Source organism: Dermacentor variabilis, chromosome 2, assembly GCF_050947875.1.
Source record: "Dermacentor variabilis isolate Ectoservices chromosome 2, ASM5094787v1, whole genome shotgun sequence".
Taxonomy (NCBI): Eukaryota; Metazoa; Arthropoda; class Arachnida; order Ixodida; family Ixodidae; genus Dermacentor; species Dermacentor variabilis.
Genome location: NC_134569.1, coordinates 248913465 through 248936746, shown reverse-complemented (window position 1 = coordinate 248936746; position 23282 = coordinate 248913465). Strand labels below are relative to the sequence as shown.

The 23282-nt window shown below is 46.0% G+C and overlaps 1 protein-coding gene across 4 annotated transcripts in view; it reads left to right on the top strand.

The window, feature by feature from the left end:
- The window catches only part of Lrch (Leucine-rich-repeats and calponin homology domain protein), a 246742-nt gene that overhangs the window by 77982 nt on the left and 145478 nt on the right, over positions 1–23282 (top strand). For 3 of the 4 annotated variants that reach the window (XM_075682826.1, XM_075682824.1, XM_075682822.1), the window contains exon 8: positions 8142–8216. The exons of the other annotated variant lie outside the window; for it this stretch is intronic. In XM_075682826.1, the coding sequence (XP_075538941.1) occupies positions 8142–8216 (75 nt within the window). The remainder of the gene's footprint in view (positions 1–8141; positions 8217–23282) is intronic. 4 annotated transcript variants of the gene reach the window in all.

Below are 23282 nucleotides of genomic sequence, written 5' to 3'. Positions count from 1 at the left end.
GCGGGAGTCTGCGATTGGACGCGCCCGCCACGTAACTCCAGCGCGGTTCGCCATTGGTCCGGTGCTTGCGTCGTCTGCTCGGCTCTTTCACGGCTCTTTGCACCTCGCGAGCCTGGAAGTCTCCACTCGCCGTAATCTCAACGTGTCAAAACGGGTGCTACGCGGACATTGTGTAGCGTGGCCAATCCCTACGTTTGTGGACGTCTCAGACCCACGGCAAAGTATTCCGATCATCGGCGATGCGGACTTCGCGACGAAGATTCATGCGCGCAATCCTCGGACATGCGGCTAGGCCTTTCAGCACACGGTGTTTCGGAATTCGTGACCAAGCACATTGCGCATGCAATCCTCGTACCGCGGCTAAGCATTTCGCGCATAGGAATCTCCGACTCGTTGATCAAGCACATCGCGCGCGGACATCTCGGGCCCTTGCCTAAGCATGTTGTGCATTGGCACCTCTGACGGCACAAGTACATCGAGCGTCGGCTCCTCGAGCCCGCGGCTAATCATTTCGCGCGTCGGCACCTCGGAGTGCGCCAATAAGAGCATCGAGTGTCGACTCCTCAAGCCCGCGTCTAGGCATTTCGCGCGTCGGCACCTCGGACTGCGTGAATAAGCGCATCGAACGTCAACACCTTGTATCTGCAGCTAGGCATTTCGCACGTTGGCACCTCGGACCCGCAACCAAGCATATTGCGCGTTCACTCTATTGTCACTATAGCTCATAGCAATATCTGTCATACCACCCCTTCATAAAGAGAACCTCATTATGAGCTCTGTTCACTAGGCCCCTTGGGTTGGCACAGACACCTGGCTGCAGAAGTAATTGAGGCATCATACAAAAGTACAATTCTGGAAAGCACCTAGCAGCTGCATATCTAACACTGGCTCTCTGATCCTAAGTTCTACAGCCATTGTCAAGTAAAGATGACTTGGGACGGTGCTGACACTCAGAGCCTTCATTCAGTAACATGGTCAATTCTGCAAAAATTAAAAGATTCCTCACTGATTGTACTGGAGATTGCTATCAATCGGGCAACCTGCGGGTACAGGCTGCCTGAATGTACACTGGAACTATATTCATGCCCACACAGAGTTCTGCACGTCACATGGTTTGAAACTTGGGCACCATGCTCTTTGTAGAGCAGCAGCAGCAAAGAATGCCCTATAAGAAGAAAAGGGAGGGGGGGGGAAGCACACCAAACCAGAGGCCACATGTACAAGAAGCCCCACATCACAAAGCACCCCAAAGACTACAAATTTGGTGCCTTTTACAGAACTGAGGAGAAGGTGAAACTTTAAGAGCCGTTTTCTCAAAACAGTTTTTCTGCCTTTCTGCTCAGTTTCTGGAGCTGATTTCTTTGTTACCGTTTAAGATATTTCGACTCCGTTTTTTTTTTTTGTCACGTTGCTTGGGCTGCAGTGCAGGTCGTGACATTCTTGCTTTCTTATTCTGAGCCGTTGTAAGTTTATGATATGGCTATTCGTCTACCCTGAAAGTGTGCTTGATGTGAAGGTAACATAAAATATGGCACCCCAAAAAATTCGTGTTGCGAAAAAAAAAATGCAAGGATGTCACGACCTTCAGCACACATTTAGCAAGCCTTCTATCATGTTTTTTAAGTTCCCGAGGCTCTCCGCTCAATAAAATTGAATAAAATGTTCTCAAGATATCGCTCTGAAACTTTTATGGAAGCATCAGGGAGACATTCTAAACACTTGTGCCAATTTTCATGAAAAGCCATGAAGAAATAAGGAAGTTGATTTTCAAAGCCTCCCCTCTTAAGGGGCGACGCGGGCCTTGAAATCGAAAAAAATGCGAAATAAGAAAAAAAATCTCGATTTTGAAGTATTCAATGTCCAAGGTATTATCCCACAAAGTATTATTGCTCAGTTCCTTCTCGAAGTATTAAAAAAACGGCAATTTGTAAGCGTCGCTGGGCCGGAATTGAAGGCCCAGCTCAAAAATTTGCCCTAATTTCAAGCCGCCAAAGCTCCGGACGATGCAAGGCGATCGCCGCCATCTTGGTCTTGTTTGAAAGCTGGTTTCCCATACTTCATTTTGGCGCCTTTCAACACGACGAAGGCATTCTGTGAGCGACATTATCGGTGACGTTTTCGAAGGGTGGAATTCGGAAAGAGCGATGCTGATTGGGCAAAGCACGCACTTCTCTGAGGTGCAGCCCTCTGATTGGCCCTGGTGCGCGCCTCCTCCTCTTCTCGAGCCGGCACGGCCGCGTGCTGACGGCATGGTGCCTTCGCATCGTCTGCGTGCGCCCGAGGCTTCTCTTTGTTGGGCAGTGTTTCGCGCCCCACAGTCTCTTTTCGCATCGTTCATGTAAATATTTTCATTGTTAATTCGCTCCCTTTTACCTCGTACTTTTGTTACTACGTTTATTAGCCAGGCTGCCGTACGTACATCCGTGCGTGTTTTTGTACCGTTATTCTGATGGGGTGGGACTCGCGTTTGAAATCAAGCATGCGGAATGTGGTCCGCAAAAAGAGACGTGCTTGGAACAAGATAACTGCTTCGTCGAAAACAACTAAGGCAGCTTTGGTGTCATTGCAAGCAACAGTACCACCTATCGACGTTGCTGCACTGAATTTGTTCTCTGTGTGTTGTAACACTTCCCGAAAGAAAGGGGAGGGATGCAGTGTTATCAGTTATCTCTGTTCTGGCTAAGCACGGACGAGCACGGGCCCTGTGACGTCGCTGATGAAAAAGGATAAAAAGTGCCTGTCTAATAACACGGGACTTGTGACCGGGGCTACATCGGAGTATAGTGTCAGTCTTTCGCTCGCATCACTGCTCTACAAGAGCGGACAGGACACCTTCTACCTCTACCTATGCCTATAATGGATCTAGTCAGGTCACTCTTTTCCCTGCTTTTTTTCCACCAATATTGTATGTCTGTTCCTTATCTCGACCAATGATCGTCCGCCTTAAATTTAAGCACTTCTGGAAGATGTATGTTACCTACGAGCAGTGGCCTAGCTAGGTCTTCTGGCACCTGGGCCCATAGGTCTTCTGTCACCCCCCCACCCAAACTTGGGTGTAGTCAGGAAGGCGAGGCTATTGAAAATTTTCGAGGAGTGGGTGGGGGCTGATATTTCAGCACCAGCAAAGCTGCCTTGGATACCGCGCATGTCCCCCAGGGCGCCCCCTTTTCACTTTCACTCCCACAGATAGTGAATGTAGCAGGTATACAGATGGTTTTATTTTCTCCACCAAATAACACAGGGTGCTGCAGCAGTGATAACCTGTGATAAGCGCATTTGCACATCTGCTGTGAGGCTGTAAGGCTTGGCAGTCAATACAGATGCAGCACCATGGAAATTATGGCTCACAAGTAACATGATATTTTAATAAATTCTTAATTAGAAATTTTAGAGGCAGTATTGCATTTGCGAAATTGAATCCCGACAGTCATATGTTGACCAACAACAACTTCACAAAAATTGTCGTCGGTACTACGGCTTGCATTATTTTGGCTGCCGTCTGCCCTGAACCCAAACGAAAATTAAATAGCGTGTCAGTGACGCTGATCTCCTCAGCCTATCAGAGAATCCCACCTGCTTCCTTGCTGTGCAGGCGCCAATGCTATGACAATCATGAGTTCTCTTCATTCTGATCCATAACGCCTTTCCTTGTTTGCTGCTATTGGCAAACTTGATTATCCGAGCTGCGGTACCGCCACAAGATTGAGAACAGAATAGAGCACGCATCACGGCGATTCCTGGAGTCACCATGCAAAAACAAAGAGAGAAGGCCACGATGAAGCCTGTGCCAGCAGGAGCTTGCACTATGTTGGTCTGCACTCGCAAGAGAGAGGATAGAGTTATCGACGTCACTGGTGCACTATTTCATATTTCTTTCCGTACTCCCATACTGGGCCGCCCGCAGTGCCAAAGTAATGCAGGCTCTAGCACCCAAGACGATTTTGTTTAGAGAAGTTTTTGTTGAGTTAGGGGGGGGACCTTGCACCTGAAAACTTTTTTTTTTAATTCTTTGTCGATTTTGAGGAAACTCGCTGAGTTTGTGTCTCAACGTGCTAATATACATCCAGTTTTCTTGCAGAGTAAATAACTTTCCAGAAATTGAAGAACTTCAGCTTTATTGCATAATTTGCTTGGAGGTGAGCTATCTACCAAACTGTGCATGACATAATAAATATCGAGATATGAAAATGATGTGGAACTAACAAAGAGCGCAAATAAGCAAGTATACTGTTCTAACCCAATTTTGTATCAAATGAGAACATTGCAAACTTCATTGAGAGAAATCCACCTAACTGCTAAAAAAAGAAACATTTCTTAAACATTTTCTAGTAAATGCAACAATGTTATTTCGTATATTTGCACTCTACATGTGTTCTGCCTTTCTGATTAAAAAAATATGAATTACAGTGATAGCACAAGTAGAAGCAGAGATAATGCACCTCCAATACGGCATCATCCTCAAAATTGTGGTTTTGAGAAAACAGCAAACATTTCACAACTGATATATTGCAGTTGTGCCAATATAGTGCTGGCTTGGAGTGACGCCTGATGCTGGTAAAAGATGCTGAGAGCAAGTGGGGCTGCACTAATCCAGGTACAACCAAATTAGGAAGGCCCACTAAGCTTCAGCAAAGGCACTCTCCCACCAGAAGAGGAATTGGCCTCCCTGTTGCAATATTCGGCCACCCCCTCCCTCATGATTCCTACAATTATCCCATGGCCCTCAGTCCCCAGCAGCTGCGGAGCACCTGACCAAGGCAGCAGTCAGACCTGTAATACAGCAGAGGGTGCTAAGAATCTCTGCACCCGGACAGGGCGCCAATGGAATCTGACCCTGGCAACCTTTAACAGCCGAACTCTGTCGAACTCTTTCAGGAACTATCAGATATTGTTCGGGATATCATTGGCTTTGACGAGATTAGAAGAACTGGTATAGGCGTAGGTACTGTATAGGCCTCCTATACAGTGCTGACTAACAGCCATGTCCTCTGCTATAGAGGTCTCCCAGATAAGGAGCAATAGGTGGTAGTATTCCTAATCCATAAGGGTGACATTGATGGTAACATTGATGAATTTTGCAGCATTAATGAGAGGGTAGCAGTAGTTGTAATCAAACTTAATAAGAGGTGTAGATTAAAGTTAGTACAAGCCTATGCCCCAACATCCAGTTATGATGATGATAAAGTAGACCATTAAGAGATGGTTAGCTAGGACTAGAAGACAGTGTTTTTATTCAACACTGCGAAACTGGTAAAAAAATAATACAAATGATATAAAACTGATAATTGGAACACTGTATACATACTGACGACACAGAAACCATTTAGTGAAATAAAGTTATTAGCCCGCACATTCGTGCAATTGTTATGTAGGATGTTGCTAAAGGATGTAGGATGTTGTTGTAGGATGTTGCCTACAATTCTGCGGCGCTACACATCTGGTACGTCGGGTACATGAGCTCGGGCTGCTTGTTACCGGAACATTCTTTACCATTTGCGTCCAGTCAAGCCAGAGGTAAGTGGAAGGTCTTCAGACATATATGACACCCCCCCCCCAACTGGCACCCCCCCCCACCCTTTACTACGCCGCTGCCTACAGGTCTCACTGGGTGAATTCCTTCGCATTCCATTAGGATAGAATTAGGAAACAGTCTGCATGCACGTGCCTCACCTCTATAGGGACCTCTATAGCGACTCCTTTAGGCGAATGTCAGGGGACAGTGAATGTGTTGAACACGATTCATCTCTCGTTAAAAACGCTTATTTTTGGTCCGTCCTAGGAAAATTTGCAACCAGTAACTGTGACTCACAATGTCTATATTATGGGGATGCGCGACTCTCGCGCGTCCCCTAATGTTTTTCCCGCATAGCGCGTCTCCTGTAATCCGGCTTCGTCACGTGGCCTGGCGCCCACGGCGGTCGGAGTGGTTGAGGCGCAGTACGAGAGATGGCGCGAGTGTAGCGCTGCTAACGCCGCCGACAGGCAGGGTTACTTGGGTGCCGAAAGACAAGGCGCTTGCTCTCTGGGGTTCGGGACAGCAAGCAGTACGGACGTGCCGTGCCGCGGGTGCGCCAATCCATGCTTCTGCGAGACCGTCTCGCGTGGCCGCCTTGGAATGCGCCACCGTTCGCGTGACCGTACGCGCGAACAACCAGACGTTGGGATCCAGCATGGGGCGAACATATTCGCTCGCTATCCGGTCGCGGTGAGTCGGACTTCTAGATTTGTCGCGCGCCCATCGGCATGTTTTGTGGATAGCAACTCGGCTCGCAGGCATTGATCTATGAAAGGTGCAATAAATGCCCTTGTGATTGTTTGCACCACTGTACTGTCGTTCGTTTGTCCCAAGAGCACGGAGGAGAACCCCGCAATATCTAATGTACGCCTTTCCTCTTTAAAAGAAAATTGGGCCTGAAATTGCCAGCGTGGTGCAATCGTTCACGAAACCAAAACTGTCTTTGCTAAGGTTGTTTGCTTTACTGCGTAACTCGGATGTACTGCGGCGGAGTTGACTTCAAAACAACCATCTAGTGAAGATGGTTTTAATAAACAAGCCACCATTGTGCAACAATTTTACCGCGAAAGCTGTATGTGACTAACCTTCCGTAGTTTTTTTGGTGTACAGAAATCAATAGCTCATACCCCATGAGCAATGGCTCATACTCCCCTGTAAGCAAGCAAAAAATGCAATGACTCATAATCCTGCAAGGTTCATGGCTAATCACTTTGCTTGCTGTGAACAATAGTGTGATATCAAGGTTATCGCAGTATATAAATAGGAGAGGTATCGGTGCTAAAAACAGCTGCATTATCGATGTGGCTGACATGTATAGTTTGTACACCCAAAGAACATGCGTATGAGTAGCGCAAGGGGGAACAGCAACGAGAATGTAAACGGCGCCGGCGCGAAATGACCACCAACGAAGAACATTGTTCCCGTGATGCTGAACGAAAACGACAATCGCGAGCCCGGGCACCTCTCAACAAACGGACGCCAGACTTGCAACAAAAAAAAAATGACAACCATTCCAATCTGTGAAGATGGAATGGCAGCGAAAGCACTTTGCTTTTCATTTGAGAGCTTTGACTGTTAGCTTTTGCTGCCATTCCATCTCCATAGAGTGGAATAGTTGTCATTTTATTCTAGCTAAAAAATAGGCGTACATGAAATTTCTATTTCGTTGAGGAGACCGAATGTCATTCCTACGTTTTCTACTTTGGACACATTGAAAGTTGCCTCAAGTTTGATTCGAGGGTGTGTTAGAATAGGGTAAATACTGCCATATGAATGAACACTGTGTTTTAGCATTCTTCCTGCATCTAGTTTAATTTGACCCACTGGATAATTGAATCTTTTCATCGTTCCCATGAGGGTTGAAATAACAGATGTCTGTTCTTTGTTTTTGTCAATATGAAATTGTGCATACTGCCTGAGTCATGTAAAACAATAATCAAGTGAAATCATATGAAGGATTGTTAAGCCATATTCTGTGTGAGAACATGGCGGTCATTTTCGAAAACATTGTATAGTACCTTGTTTCAGTTAAAAATATTTCCAGTTGCATGTGTTGAGCATTTATGTCAGCCTAATGTTGCAAGATATGCTATATTTTCACCTGTGTATAACTTGCTTTGCTTAAGATATGCATCAGCAGTTACAGTCCTCGTGAAAGAAGAAAGAAAGTACCAGCATGTGTGGGCCATGCCAGTAACTTCATGAGACAACGCCCAGATTGGTATAAAAATTGCCTGGTTTATTTGCTGGCAAAAGCTCCATGTCTGTACATGCAGTCATCACCGCTCTCTTACTGTTGCCCTTTGTTGAAGCAAGGTGCAGCTTTATGGTAATCCTGATAATATTTATGTCTGAATTATGCCTCTGCATGCGACTTCACAAAAATATGATTAAATCCAACGCATAGTGTTGCACTGGGAAGTTGCCCAGTGCAACATGCATTCTTGCATAACCAGCATCGCTGCTTAACTTTGTTAAACCTTTAATGCGAGTTCCATGTCCAGATCATGATACTTCAAGCACCCAAAGATCCTGAACCCTGCTTTTACAATGTGTTTGCAATGAATTTTGGTGTGCAGCCACACGTTAGTTGTGTAAAAGGTGAAGGGGGTTCTTTTGCATGCAGTTTTTTGACGACTCTTCAGACACGGACATCTCTGAACACGGTGAGGGTGGCACACCTATGCTGCTAGACTCACAGGTAACACCAAAGGCTTTGGCTTGGCTGCAAATGTGAGCTGCTTGAAAAGGTTCTGCACAGTTTCTTAAGTGCACCTCCACTTCTGTGGTCTCACAAAAAAAGTATACAGCAGGTGCTTCTCTGCTGAGAATGAAAGCTGCTTTGCTATGCGTGCTTGTAGGCTGGCAGTGTATCGAGTGCTGTTACGAGGCACTGGCAAGTTCTCTTAACATAGACTAGCACTCCCTTGCTTCTCTGCATTTGCCTCTTTAATGTGTTCTTTTGTACCACCAGCTTTCAGACCACTAGAACAAATTGAACTGTTTCATTGATCCAATAAAGAAAACTGCAACACCCACAATTTTTAACATAGAAGCAATAACAAAATAGGCCACGAATTAGCACCATAGATGTCTTTACAATCATTAGATTTTGAAGCGCTGCTCTCAGAAAAAGTTGCTGTGTGGTGCAAATGCCTGCTGTGTTGAAAAAACTGTTGCAATTTCCTTGCGTTGCAGAAAAGGCTGCATAAAAAGGAAAGTTGTCATCCACCTGACTGTGCTTTGTGCTACTGCGAGCGGATGACAATTTTCTCTTTTGTGAACCTTCCCTCATCATGCGGGCTTCCCCAGAACTGATTTGCCAAAAGGCTTCAGTGCATGTGAAATGTTTCTAGTGCTAAAAACGACTTCTTGCTTTGTCTAGTTGCTTCTGAAAATCTGAACCCAGAGCCTAGACCATATTTTAAGGGTATATCTTTCGAAAAACATGTTGAAGGTAATGTTTGGAGTACTGCCATGTCTCCGATGGCTTGTAATGACTACCAATTGTGAGGAGACTAATGGCAGTATTTTCTCCCGTGGATCCAACCAGAGCCACCTGATACTTTTGTCCTCATATCGGCTAAGTTATGTAGGCTTTAGCTAGTGTCAGCGAAGATAGAAATGGATAAGGCAACACTTTTGCACAAAGCAAGGGCCACATTTTTGAGCCTGAGTGACACTGCATGGATTATGTCATGCATCGTGGAAGTGTGTAGTCTGATACAGGAATAGTACTACTGTCTTTAGTGCATGCCGAGAACGGGACTAATGCAAGATACTATTGTGTATGTCCTTCTGTGCTGCAAGCTTTGAGTTCTTGTGACATAGTTTGAAGTTTGCCTTCTAATAGGCAGACTCGTTGCACAACAACCAAGGGGGGAATGCTGAGTTAGGCTGTATTGGTCTATTACGCTTCTCCAATAGCACTAGGATCACTTACTAGGTGCAGTCTTGGTTAAGCCAGATAAGACACAGACGACTGACAAGGGGTGGTATAGCGCCTTGAAGTTCTTGCTCTAGCTGCCCATGACATCATAGATTTTGACAACTGCTCAAAAAAGAGGCAAGTTTAGGTTTCACTTTCTTTGCTGTCAGTCAACTCTTTTCCACCACACTCTTTGCTATGCCCATCAAGGCACAGCCTATTTGGTAATACCGTGATTTTTTTTTTTTTTTTTTCAAAATCAGGGCGAATATTCTCATGCTTTTACACTTTTGCTTTTAATTTGTTGGCACCATCTAATGACGGCTGCGGGCACTAAGCACAATCAACCATGGCAGCCAATATTTACAGTGGCACAACACACGCAGGTTTTATCTACTATCATCCACTTAGCTCTTGGCGTGATCTGCACTGCACTCACTGATGCTCATAACCACATTATTGTGGTCTGAACTTCTTGCAGTTTCTTTAGAAATGCTTACTGACAAAATACTATTAATCAAGAATGCTCTGGGAATTTCTGAAGTTGTCATTACTGCTGAAACTTTAAAACGTCAAACTAACAAAATTCCTGATTTAATGAAGCTTTTTCGCTGCAAGTACGACTTCATCATATCGAGGTTTGACTGTATTGATATAAAGCTTCCTCTGGAAATGGAGCACTTTCGTGATGAGTTTTGGCGCAATTGTCAAAACTACTTGGCTATCAGCCAACCGCATGTGTTGTACAACAGCACGCAAGGAAACTGTAAAGCAGCTGAACTTTCCAAACTCATCTGCATGATACCGAATGGCTAAAGCAAAAATTTTCACTTCTGATGGATTTAGACTTGGATTCAATTACATATTTCATTGGCATACATGTTAGCAGTGATGCATTACAAAACCACATGAACTCTGTTCCAGTACTAATTGAATATTGCTGCATTGCGACAATGCTTAGACCATTATCGCAGCATTCACTTACAGCACAAGGACTAACAGCATGAAGTAGAAAGTTATTTATTTGTTTGTTTATTTATGTATTTGTTTACTTATTTAATTATTTATTTAACATGAGTTACAGGCCCCTAGGTGGGTCATGGAATAAGGAGGTTGCAAAGTGAAATAAGAGCATGAGGAACTGATTTATCAAAACACGTCACAAATCCAGGAACAAAGGTAATGTAAACAGGGACCATCATTATACAAGTCATAATATAGTAAAACCTCGTTAATTCGAAGTCATCGGGATCGCAAGAAATCTTTTAATTAACTGAACACAAACAAATGCAACACAGCCAAAAATTTTGCTGCAGGAATGCACTACCTTTATTCGGCAATCTCTGGATTACTTCAAGTAATCGGAAATACTGGTTTGCCGTGTCCTGTAGTTTGAGGCTCTAAGGGTCATGTTCTAGTTGCCCAACTACGTGCAGCATTTGAGAGTTTCCACCGTGGCACTCAACAAAACTGAACATAGCGTTCAGCGATCCGATAACTTCCCCGAGAGCGGGTGCTTGGGAGGGCTCGGTAGCGTCGTCGTTGCTGTCATCAGACATGGTCGCGTCAGCGGTAGCTTCACTCTCCAAGTCTGAGTGGCACATTTGTTGATCATTTTCAAAGTTCAGATACTCAGCAAAGGCCGACTGGACCGGATTCGCTATCCTCTGTGCAGAGTGCATTGATGCGGTCGCAATACTCAGCTCCTTCTTCATCAAGTGCACATGAATAGTCAGTATCACCATTGATGGTGCTTTCCTTCGAGAAGCCAGCGTGTTCAAAACGCCACATGATCAAAGTGGGTTCCACTTGCTTCCATGCATACACAATAAGACATATGGCCCCGAGGAGGTCGATGGAGTAATCCTTGCCGTTGTTGTGTTCTTACCCATTTCTTAGATCAAGCAGAACTTCTACTGCAGTGGTAAAGTCTTATACTTTGACATCTTCACTCACTGGCACTTCTGCACAGTTCAGAAAAAAGAACACTACGCTAGCTGCAACGCCCCTAACCACCGCACACAAAGAAACGGCACAGACTGGCGTTGCATGCACACTTGTCACCGCAGACGCAGAGAGAGAATGGGTGAACGGCAGCTAGTGGCAGCGGCATGAAACACACGCTGACGCTGCGACCGCTGTGACTGCAAGGAGCGTGCGGAGTTGGGGACGAGAGCACGTAACAGAAACTGGTATGCCTACTGCGTTGCAGTGAAGCATGTCTTCTCCTCTGCAGGCACGCGTTTCGGCGGTGCGTGGGTCATACCGTGGACTGATTTTTGTGCTAGTAGTACTACAGGTCGGGTGCTTCGTCTATAAATAATTGCGATTGCCATGTGGCGTCGCCTCGCGGCTCTGAATGGACGTCGTTCTGTCGGGTTTGCAGTGAAATGGAGATTGGGAATTGCCGCATAGCACCCCAAATCTTTGAATTCACCGGATTGACCTAGGCCACTGGTTCGAATTATCAGGTCAAATTTACATTGGAAAATGCGGGACCGCAGACAACCTTCGAATCATCCGGCATTTTAAATTAACCGAGTTTGAATTAACGAGGTTTTACTGTAGATACTTGTAGATGATTGCATAGAAAACATATACAGAATTAAACAAAGCAGCAGCATAACTACAGACAAAAGCAACAAAATAGGAACAATGTTAAGAAAAATCATTGCCCACGCACTCCGTAAGATGTTTAACCAGGTGTAGCATTGCTGCCACTGTGTCGGGGCAGATGCACTGTTGGAAGAACACAACAGACAACAGTCCAAGCCCCAAACCAAGAAGCCCCCCCCCCATCATTTATTGTCAGCACACCCCTTTATATATGCTGGCGGGCGGGGATGTCACCAGCAAGCTTGGATGCCGCAGCAGTCTTGCAACGCGGGCGTCGCTCAGTGGAACACCGGAGCTCTTTGATGCGTTCCGTTCTGGTGTGCGTTAATCAGAACGCTGGTTGCGTTCGAGGCAACGCCACATCTTCTTCGCCCTCCCCCCCCCCCTTTTTTTTTAATCTTGGAGTCGTCGGGCAATATCACAGCACTGGCACACAAAAAAAAGAACACTCACACAATTGAAGTTCCTTCTCTGCTTCTCCCTGACTACAAGATCTTCATCGCGAACCCGTTTCAGGTTGATGACCTTGGGTGAAAGCTTTATGGAGTGCAGGGAATCATAGTACACAGTCGCCGGCCCATCAAGAGCTCGGCTGGAGTCTTCCCCAAAGGTCCATACCCTAATAAGGCCAGGTATGGGTGACAGGATTTCTGAATAAGGCTTTTTATCATCTTAGCTATCCTCTCAACCTCTCCGTTAGCCTGTGGATATCTCGGGCTGGGTGTGACATGTCGGAACCCATATTTTTGAGAAAAAGAGTAAAATGCTGACAAGATAAACTGCGATCTATTGTCTGAGAACACAATTTCAGGAATACCATGCAGTGTGAAGATGCTCTTAAACTGGTTAATATGTGGTCACTGGTAGTCGCTGCAAGACTAGCAACTTCTGGATATCATGACAGGTAATCAACAACAACCAGATAATCCACCCCCTTAATTTGGCAAAGGTCAATGCCGGCTTTCTGTCAAGGCAGCATCGGTGTGTCGGACGAGATCATTGGTTCTGCAGCACTCTCTGCAGTTTGTTACTAACTTTGCTAGTTCTGAGCTTAGTCCCGGCCACCACACATAGGTACTCACGCAACGCAGACATGCTCAACATTTAGTGATTCCCTGGTCACCACCACGTAGGTGACTCAAGACTTCGGCCCTTTGACACTGCAGTATGACGAGGCGCATGTCTTCCATCAAGACCCCATTAAAAACTGTGATTGTCGCCCTAGATTGCCAATATCGTTGCATATACTGTAAACGTGAAGGAAGCGATATCGGGGTCACCCATTTCGACACAAGCGAACCAACATTTGGCAGGCAGTATCTTCTGCCTGACCCTGCTTCGCCTTCTCAAATCCACTAACTTCAGCCACGGTATCAACACAACTTTTTGCAAAGCGTTTGACTTCAGATACAGACATTGCTTGATGATCTCTCTGGCTCGATCGAAGTGGAGACCTTGACAAAGTATCTGCCAAGACAAGCTTTTTGCCGGGCACTTACTCAACTTTGAACATGAAGCGCTTTAGCCTCATCCGGAAGCGCTGAATACAAAGCAAATCAAGCAGTACTTTGCCCAGCAGCGTTACAAGCGGTTTGTGGTCAGTCTCGAACTTTACTTAGTCCTCTGAGATACCCCTCAAACCTCACCGCTGCCCATGTTAGGGCTAGAGAGCTTCCTTCTCGAACCGTGCATACCAAGACTGTCAACGATAATGACCTGGAGGCAAACGCCACTGGATTGCGCTCACCATCACCTTGCTCTCGGAACAAGACCGCGCCGAGGCCAAATGAGGAGGCATCAGTGGAGGCATCATTTACGGCTGCTTTGGGTCATATTTTGCCATACAACGATCAGAACATATCAGTTCTTTAATGCTATTCAGAGCCTCTTCTTGGGGTTTACCCCAGGTCCACTTTCGACCTTTTCGCAAAAGTTCGCGCAGCAGAGCGCTTATCTGTGACAGATTAGGAATAAACCTGGCTAGGTGATTAGCCATGCCAAGAAGTCTGCGCACACCTCTTACGTCACAATGTAGTTCTAGGTTTTTAAGTAAATCCAGTTTCTTTGGATCCAGTTTTATGCTTTCCTTATTGATAAGGCATCTCAGGAACGCTACTTCTGTGACGCCGAAGCAACACTTCATCTTGTTTATCATTATACCTTCTTTTTACAGCTTTTTCAATGCTTTCTTAAGACGCTGGTCATTTCCTGCTTTCCTGCTCCCAAAAATTAAAATATCGTCAATCAAATTGACAACGCCTGGCATGCCAGTCAAGATTTCGGACATTCGTTTCTGAAAGGACTCAGGTGCCAATGTGATATCGAAAGGTAGCCTTTGAAAACCGTACCTTCTGTATGGCGTAATGAAAGTGGTCAACAACTGACTCTCGCTGGACAACTTAGCCTGGTAAAAGCCAGAACTCGTGTGTTGCTTTGAAAATACGGTTGCACCACGTAACCCTTTGAGGGTCGATTTTTTTCGCCACATGCAACCGTCTAGGGCCGATTTCTTTAATTGCAGATTCCAATTCTTCTGAGGGACCTATATAAAAAAAAACTACCTTAATTTTTCTAGGGTGTCCGTAAAGTGACGAAAAAATATTTTGTGTTGGTATATATGTACTGTTTATTCATGAATAACAACAATAAAGAAAGGAAATAAACTTATAAGAATAAAAAAGTTGATGCAGTTATAATCATAGTTTAAGGCATAAAAAATGATGCGCACACGAGAATATTTTGCAGCTTTAAATGTTCCTGCTCTTACACTAATATTTACATCCATAGCATAATCGAACTGCATAGGTGAGTGCACTCACGAAAGCTGTGTGGTTGGGTGCCCGTCAAAAAAGCAAAACCTGTGACAAAGTTATGCTAATCTTCATCTAATTGCCAACCAGAGGCAAGTTGTCACGCGTCTCCAAAAAACGAAAAGGAAATGCATGCACGGTGGCATCCTTCCTATGCGCACCCCTGTGAGCACTAAACGAGCAAGAAACAGTCTGTCGCCCATTGAGCAATTAGTAACAAGATAGCCATCAGTTTTGCCAACACAGGAAACCGAAACCGCCTGTGAAACAAAACCTAAACCGCCACCCGCCAATGCGCGAGTCGTAGCATATAGACGCGCCAGAGCAAACTAGCTCCAAAACAAACCATGCAACGAAAACCGAGAGTGGGAGGCGCGAGAAAAAAATTCCCTGTATTCCCACATATTTGCAGCACATGCCAGAAAAGAAAAAGTTGGGAAATAGGTGCGCTTTTTAAACGTACAGATGGCGCCGTAAATACTATACGGCATTTACCATTTTGGGCTTGTTCGCGGCGTTGTATATTTACGTCATTAACTCTACAGGCAGCCGAGACCATGAGTTGTTAGGTGTACCGCCTTGAACGCGCTACTAGTGAATTCCCGGTAAGCGCTGAAAGTTTTTATTTTTCCTCATTTTCTTTTTCTTTTACATTACATTTAAGTATTGTTCAAGTTAGCCGAAAATGTATCATATATCTAGCCGCGTTCATGGCCGCATGCATACGAGTGACTACGAAACCACGATGTTCAAACCATTCAGCAATACTACGCCATGTCAACTTTGCCCGTGCAACTCCGGAACTACGAGGCTTGAACCGTTTAAAAATCACCCTTTATTGAGTTACCCATCGCGATCAGGAAAACACTTCTATCGCGGACAAATCAAAGATGTGTTTAGGCATGTAGGGCCCTCGGGGCTGTACTTGTTGGCAATAAGGTAGCCTCCCCGCCTGCGGGATTATCTGACTGAGCTATAGTGAATGCTTGGTTGCCATAGTCGGAAGTTTGAATCCAGCTATAAGTTCTTTTTTTTTCTTTTCTTTCTTTTTTAATGATGGTGAGCTTGGAGTGATACCTGTCACCGGCACAAGATGCCAAGAGTGAGTGGGGCTATACTAATACTAATCCAGGTACAACCAAATTAGGAAGGCCCACGAAGCTTCAACAAGACACTCCCTCACCAGATCAGGAATTGCCCTTCCTGGTGCAGTATTCGGCCACCCCCTCTCAAATGGCTAACTCAATTACCCTATGATCCTCAGTCCCCAGCAGTTGCGGAGCACCTGACCAAGGCGGCGGTCAGACCTGTAATGCAGCAGAGGGTGCTAAGAATCTCTGGATCCAGACAGGCCGCCAATGGAAACTGACCCTTGCAACGTTTAACACCCGAACCATCTCGAGTGAGGCTACCTTAGCAGGACTCTTTAAGGAACTATCAGACATTGTTTCGGATATCATCGGCCTTAGTGAGATTATACGAACTGGTAAGGCTTAGACATTGCTGAATAACGGACATGTCCTCTGCTGTAGAGGTCTCCTAGATAAGAAGCAATGTGGGCTAGGATTCCTGATCCATAAGGACATAGCGGACAACATTGACGAATTCTACAGCATGAATGAGAGGGTAGCTGTAGTCCTAATCAAACTTCATAAGAGGTATAGATTAAAGGTAGTACAAGTCTACGCTCCAACATCCAGTCACTATGATGAGGAATTAGATCAGTTTTATGAAGACGTATTAGTGATGAGAAAAGTTGTGGCATTCTAACCCGTGCTCTTGGGACAAAGGAATGACAACACAGTAGCGCAATCACAAGGGCATTTATTGCACCTTTCATAGATCAATGCCTGCTAGCCGAGTTGCTATCCGCAAAACATTCCAATGGGCGCGCGACAAATCTAGAAGTCCGACTCACCGTGACCGAATAATGAGCGAATATGTTCGCCCCATGCTGGATCCCAACGCCTGGTCGTTCGTGCGTACGGTCACGCGAACGGTGGTGCGTTCGAAGGAGGCCACGCGAGATGGTCTCGCAGAAGCATGGATCAGTGCACACGCGGGGAATCCGTGGCGCTCGCCGACCTGCAGCCAAAGAGGAAGCGCCTTCACCTTTCCGCACCCAAGTAACCCTGCCGTGAGGCGGTAGCAGCGCAACACTTGCGCCATCTCTTGTACTGCACTTCAACCACACAGACCGCCGCAGGCACCAGGCCCCGCGGCGAAGCCGGATCACAGGAGACGGGAGCTATGCGGGAAAACAACGTATCAGGGGACGTGTGAGAGTCGCGCATTCACACGAAGTGCGAACTCAGTATACTGTAGTAATGGGCGACTTCAATGCAAAAGTGGGGGAAAAGCAGGCTGGTGAACAAGCAGTTGGCAACTACAGTGTCGATTCTAGGAACACTAGAGGAGAGATGCTGGTAGAATTCACAGAAAGAAATAAGCTTCAAATAATGAAAACCTTTTTGAGGAAGCGTAGCAACAGAAGTGGACCTGGAAAATCCCTAATGGTGAAACAAGAAATGAAATTGATTTCATACTTTCTGCCGATCCCAGCCTAGTGCAGAATGTAGAAACGATAAGCAGGGTAAAATGCAGTGATCATACGTTAGTGAGGGCTAGGATTCACCTCAATTTGAAGAGAGAAAGAGCTAAATTGGTCAAGAAGAAACAGGTCAACCTAGAGGCAGTAAGGGTAAAAGCAGACAAATTCATGGTGGTACTTGAAAAAAAATATGCAGCCTTAGAACACAGAGATGAAAGTGACATAGAGGCAATGAATGAAACCGTAACTAGGCTGGCTACAGAGGCAGCAATTGAAGTGGGAGGCAAGGCATCAAGGCAACCAGTAGGCAAGCCCTCCAAAGTAACAGAGGACCTAATAAACGACAAAGAACGAAAGTGTCCAACTCGAGATGGGATAGAATTCGCGAAACTGTCAAAACTGATCAACAAGGCGAAAATAAAGGATATTCAAAACCATAACGTGAGAAAGACTGAAGAAGCGATAAAAAATGGACGCAGTGTGAAATTGATGAGAAAGAAACTTGGCATAGGACAAACCAAGATGTATGCACTGAAAGATAAGCAGGGTAATATCATCAACAATCTCGAAGATATAGTAAAAGCAGCGGAAGAATTCTATACTGACCTGTACAGTACCCAGAGGGGTCAGGATGCCTCAATTAGAAACAGTAATGAATTGGATACAGGAACTCCTATAACTAGCGATGAGGTCAGAAGGGCCTAGCAAGACATGAAACGAGGAAGAGTGGCAGGAGATGATGGAATAACAGCCTATTCACTGCCAAAGCCGGCGAATCACCGGGCTGCCGATTTTAGGATTTCCTGAAGCTGTTGATAGACGGCAGCACTGATCACCTTATCTGAAGATGCTTGGATATATTACCGGTAGATGGCAGTACTGAGCCTTGACTTTTCTATGTTCTCTTTCTATGTTCTCATGTGGAGGGCGGCAGCAAATGGGTTAATGTGGGGTTGTTTTCCCGGAAGTGTATCTACACTTGCATGGCTCGAATTATTCTGGCTACCACTGAGGTGAACCCATAGTGGGGAAAAGAAACAACAAAGCCGATTGTTAATAAAAGATGAAACATATAATTAAAACAAACCATCAGACACACAAACCAACTAAACAAGATGTCAAGATTAATAGAAACGTTCATGCAGCTCTAGATGTTCTCGTACAAGTAAACAATTATACAAAACAGTAAGGGCCATGACCGGTTACAGTTACTGGCCATGTGTCGGGGCAGCTGCAGGGCATCGGTCATGTAAGGATGAGTCGCAGGAGGGGAGTGTGAAGTTCTTGCGTTAAGCGCCATGTCACCAGGACGAGCGAAGACCACGGGCCAAGTGACGACCACAGGCCAGACAGAGGCCGGATCGTCGCCAAAGTCTTGAAGCTCAGACCCACAGCCAGACTGCTTTGCTTCTTCCACTCCACACAGGGGCCTTTCGCCCAGAACAAAAAAAGCCTTCCTTTTCTTCCTTGTCTTCTTCTGCTCCCCCTCCCAGAATCTATGTCTTTTTGTGATTGGCTGCTGGCAGAGGAGCCGCTTCGTGCTAGCTCGTGCCGAATGCCACCATTCTTTTTCTTCTTTTAGTCACTGGCCGTCCACCAAACCAGGACATGCACACATTAGCCTTTATACAAATACAAAAATATAACCAGGGTTGTTTCTGCCAGTAAAAAAAAAAAAATGCGAACAGGTCTTGACTGTGTCTACGATAAAATGGTGGCACACCTATTTCAAGCATCGGTAGAGGCACTGCTTCAGTTTTTCAACAAGATAAGGGAATCTGGGGTAATGCCTACAGATTGGAAAAATGCAGTAGTTTTGCCAGTTCTAAAATCTGGTTAACCCACAACATCCCCGAACAGCTACAGATCCATTGCACTAACAAGTTCTCCAGTAAAATCGTATGAGAGCATTACAAACATAAGACTCGCATTCATCCTTGAATCAAATCATTCCATGCTCTGTTATGCACTCTGTATACAGTCTACACTCATTACAACGGACCCGCATACAACACTTTTGGATATAATGGACCATATTTCAACCTTAGTTTCCTCTACCTATTTTAATAACGCAACAAAGTTTGCTTTTAACGCACCATGCTACAATGGACTATTGGCTACAGCGGGCATAATTAGCGGCAAAATTGGGTGTATGAAACGGACTTTTGCCAGGTCGCACGGGCCGGAAACTGACTTGCGAGGGTCAGCCAACAATCACAGCTCAATATCGTGCACACGAAGGAGAGAGGAAAGTGGGGCGGCAGTGCGCTGGGCTTTCACGCATAAGGCGCAGGGGCAGGGGGGAGGCGAGGTTGTGCTCCACTGGCTGCTGTTAACGGCGTGGCCACGTGGGTGCCATATCTTGAAAGAAGTCTGTGAGGTGGACAAAGTGTGTGCCCGCCCGGGCACCATATCTTGAAACCAATATGCAATGTGGACAAAGCGCGTGCCTGCCCAGGCGCCGTATCTTGAAAGCGATCTGCAATGTGGACAAAGTACGTGCCTGCCCGGCACCGTATCTTGAAACCGATCTGCAATGTGGACAAAATGCATGCCTGCGCAGGCGCAATATCTTGAAAGCGATCTGCAATGTGGACAAAGTGCGTGCCTGCCCGGGCGCTGTATCTCGAAACCGATTTGCAATGTGGACAAAGTGCATGCCTGCCCAGGTGTCATATCTTGAAAGCGATCTGCAATGTGGACAAAGTGTGTGCCCGCCCGGGCGCCGTATCTTGAAACCAATATGCGATGTGGACAAAGCGCGTGCCTGCCCAGGCGCCGTATCTTGAAAGCGATCTGCAATGTGGACAAAGTACGTGCCTGCCCAGGTGTCATATCTTGAAAGCGATCTGCAATGTGGACAAAGTGTGTGCCCGCCCGGGCGCCGTATCTTGAAACCGATCTGCAATGTGGACAAAGTGCATGCCTGCGCAGGCACCGTATCTTGGAACCAATCTGCAATGTGGACAAAGTGCGTGCCTGCCCGGGCACTGCATCTTGAAACTGATCAGCAATGTGGACAAAGTGCATGCCTGCGCAGGCGTCGTATCTTCAAACCGATCTGCAATGTGGACAAAGTGCATGCCTGCACAGGTGCCGTATCTTGAAACCGATTTGCAATGTGGACAAAGTGCATGCTTGCACAGGTGCCGTATCTTGAAAGCGATCTGCAATATGGACAAAGTGCGTGCCTGCCTGCCTACCTGCCCGGGCACCGCATCTTGAAACCAATCTGCAATGTGGACAAAGTGCATGCCTGCGCAGGCACCGTATCTTGAAACCGATTTGCAATGTGGACAAAGTGCATGCCTGCACAGGTGCCGTATTTTGAAAGCGATCTGCAATATGGACAAAGTGCGTGCCTGCACGGGCGCCGTATCTTGGTAGCGATCTGCAATGTATACAAAGTTAGCCCAGTCCCGGTGGCTTCGTATGCACTGTACGTTTGACATTTAGTTCACATTGAAGCGAGAGACAGCACTAAGGTCAATTCACTCACTGTTGCTGCCGCGCTTCCTCACTCCAACGTTATGATAGTGACTTTCCACGGTCATTGAGCAAGATGTGTTCATGTTTACCTGTGCACGCATGACACGGTGCTTGTTAATTTAGTTAGTAAGCTAATGTTTACAACTTCGTATGGCTGATAAAACTATTACCCTTACTTCGCGAAGCTGTTTACTAATTTGTTATCGCAATCGATGCTTTGCCTTTCGGGCAAAACTGCAACCTTCTTCTTTTTTTTTTTTTTTTTTACTTTGGACGTTTGTCACTAACTCTTTGCAATAATGTTGTTACAGTTGCATGTTGCGACACAAATGTTTCAAAAGTAAAGTGTTTTGGATATTGGGACTTCGGATAATATGGACATTTTTTGTTGGACTATAAAGGTCTGTTGCAATGAGAGTCGACGATTATATCGACGATTTACAAATGGCTTGCCGTGCCTCAAATCTATCAATGTGTTAAGGCAACTACAAATAACAAGGAATAATCTCACACAATGGGCTGAGAAAAATGGTTTCTGCTTCACCACCCAAAAGCTGTTACAGTTCTGTTTTCTTGGAAGCGAGTGTTATAGGTCTGAAATTGGATGATGCAACACTACTGGTCAAACAACACTACAAGACTACAAAGTCTTAGCCATAACTTTTGACACAAAACCAGCGATGCTACCGCTGCGCCAATCGCACTTCACTGCGCCGAGAGGCTACCTCTGCTACACCTTACTACATTTCAGCAAAATATAGGAAATCTGCACGCTCTCTGCGCCAAAGGCGTTGCTTGCGCTTTCAAAAAACGCAACTATGCCCTGAAGCACTGTTTTACCGCACTACCTAAAGTGGCATGGCATGGTCCAGCGGCTGCTTTAGCTCTGCGGTGGGCCGAGTCAAGGAATCGTACTGATGTTCCTTTCGTGGGTTGCTGTCCACGCAACCCACAGAAGCAACCCCTGATGCATGCGGGTTGCTTAGGCAACGGGACAAACTCTATTTTCTGGCGGCAGCGAGCAAACATACTGGCACCAAGCCAGACCCCGCTCCTGTATGACCAATGTAATATGGTGACCGAAGTGTCGGACGCTGTATGGTGTCTCGCACGATTTTTGAAACGTGCACATTGGTGCAGTCATGGAGGCCGTGAACAACTTTTCTACTATTCAATTTGTTGCCTATCCCCCACTTTTCTTGGCGTGGTGATTTCATGGCATAAGAATGGCATACGACCCCTACCAAGATTTTGGTCAACTCGGCACCAAACAGCAACTTTCGCCGCTGGATATTAATGAAGTGCCGCTGATTAAGCCTTGCTATATCACATACGGCCGTGACAAAAATTCACTGCCAGCTGACACGGTGGCGCACAGGTCATCACGGCAAGGTCGGCCTCCAATATGTTCGAACCAGTAAACCGCTTCGTTGATTGGGCATAGTATCACAGACTAGATTAATGTACGGAAGCCAAGAATGAGTCCACGGGTGACCTGCCGGCAACTAGCATGAACACTTTCGCGAAGTTTGTTTTTGCGCTTAGTGGACGGAATGGTGAAAGCTCGCATCTAGGCAGAAAGCTCCAAACTGAAATGTACTTCTTGACAGTGTGCAACGCACATTGAGCTGTGTGATGAGCGAAAGTGAAGTGCTCAGTCAGTGTTGACCACCGCAGTACTTCAAGTAGATGGTTTTCAGTGAATCACATTACAGGGGGAAATAAGTGAATAATAAGTAAATATTTCATGCCGCTCATTTTACCATTTTTCAAAGGAGGGCTCCATCTTAAAGCATACAGTTATAGCAGCAAGATCATGCTGAAGGTTCTCAAAACACTTTTGAATTCTGCACGTAGAACATCCACGTGCTTCCGTGCTTTTTAAGCGCATCTTAGGACACCACTGTTTCGTTGCAGTCGACAGTAAAGGCTGCTATAAAAAAGGGGGAGGGGGTCATTTGTAGTGCTTGAATTCATGTATGAACCAGTGACCACTCACTGCTTTCACATGCATTTCCCACTTTAAAAGCCCCATATAATATTGTTACACACGAGGTGTTCAATGCAGAACCAGATGAATCTGGTTGATAGGCGCGGTTGTTGAAGAGCGGTCTTCCGGCAGCTTGGCTAACGTCGTTCTCTTTCTTTCATCTGGTTGTCTGCGCGGCAGGCATGGTTCATGACAGCTTGTGACATTTCCCCGCTGGCAGACGAAGCCCGCCGGGCGAGTCAGTCATCTCGTGGGTTGTAACGCCTCAGACGCCCAACGTGTGTCACTTCAGCCTTGGCCGAGCGTCGTCCACTGCTCATGAGATGCGCAATGCGGTAGTTTACTTCGCCGAGGCGCTCCAGAATAACGTGAGGGCCGACGTA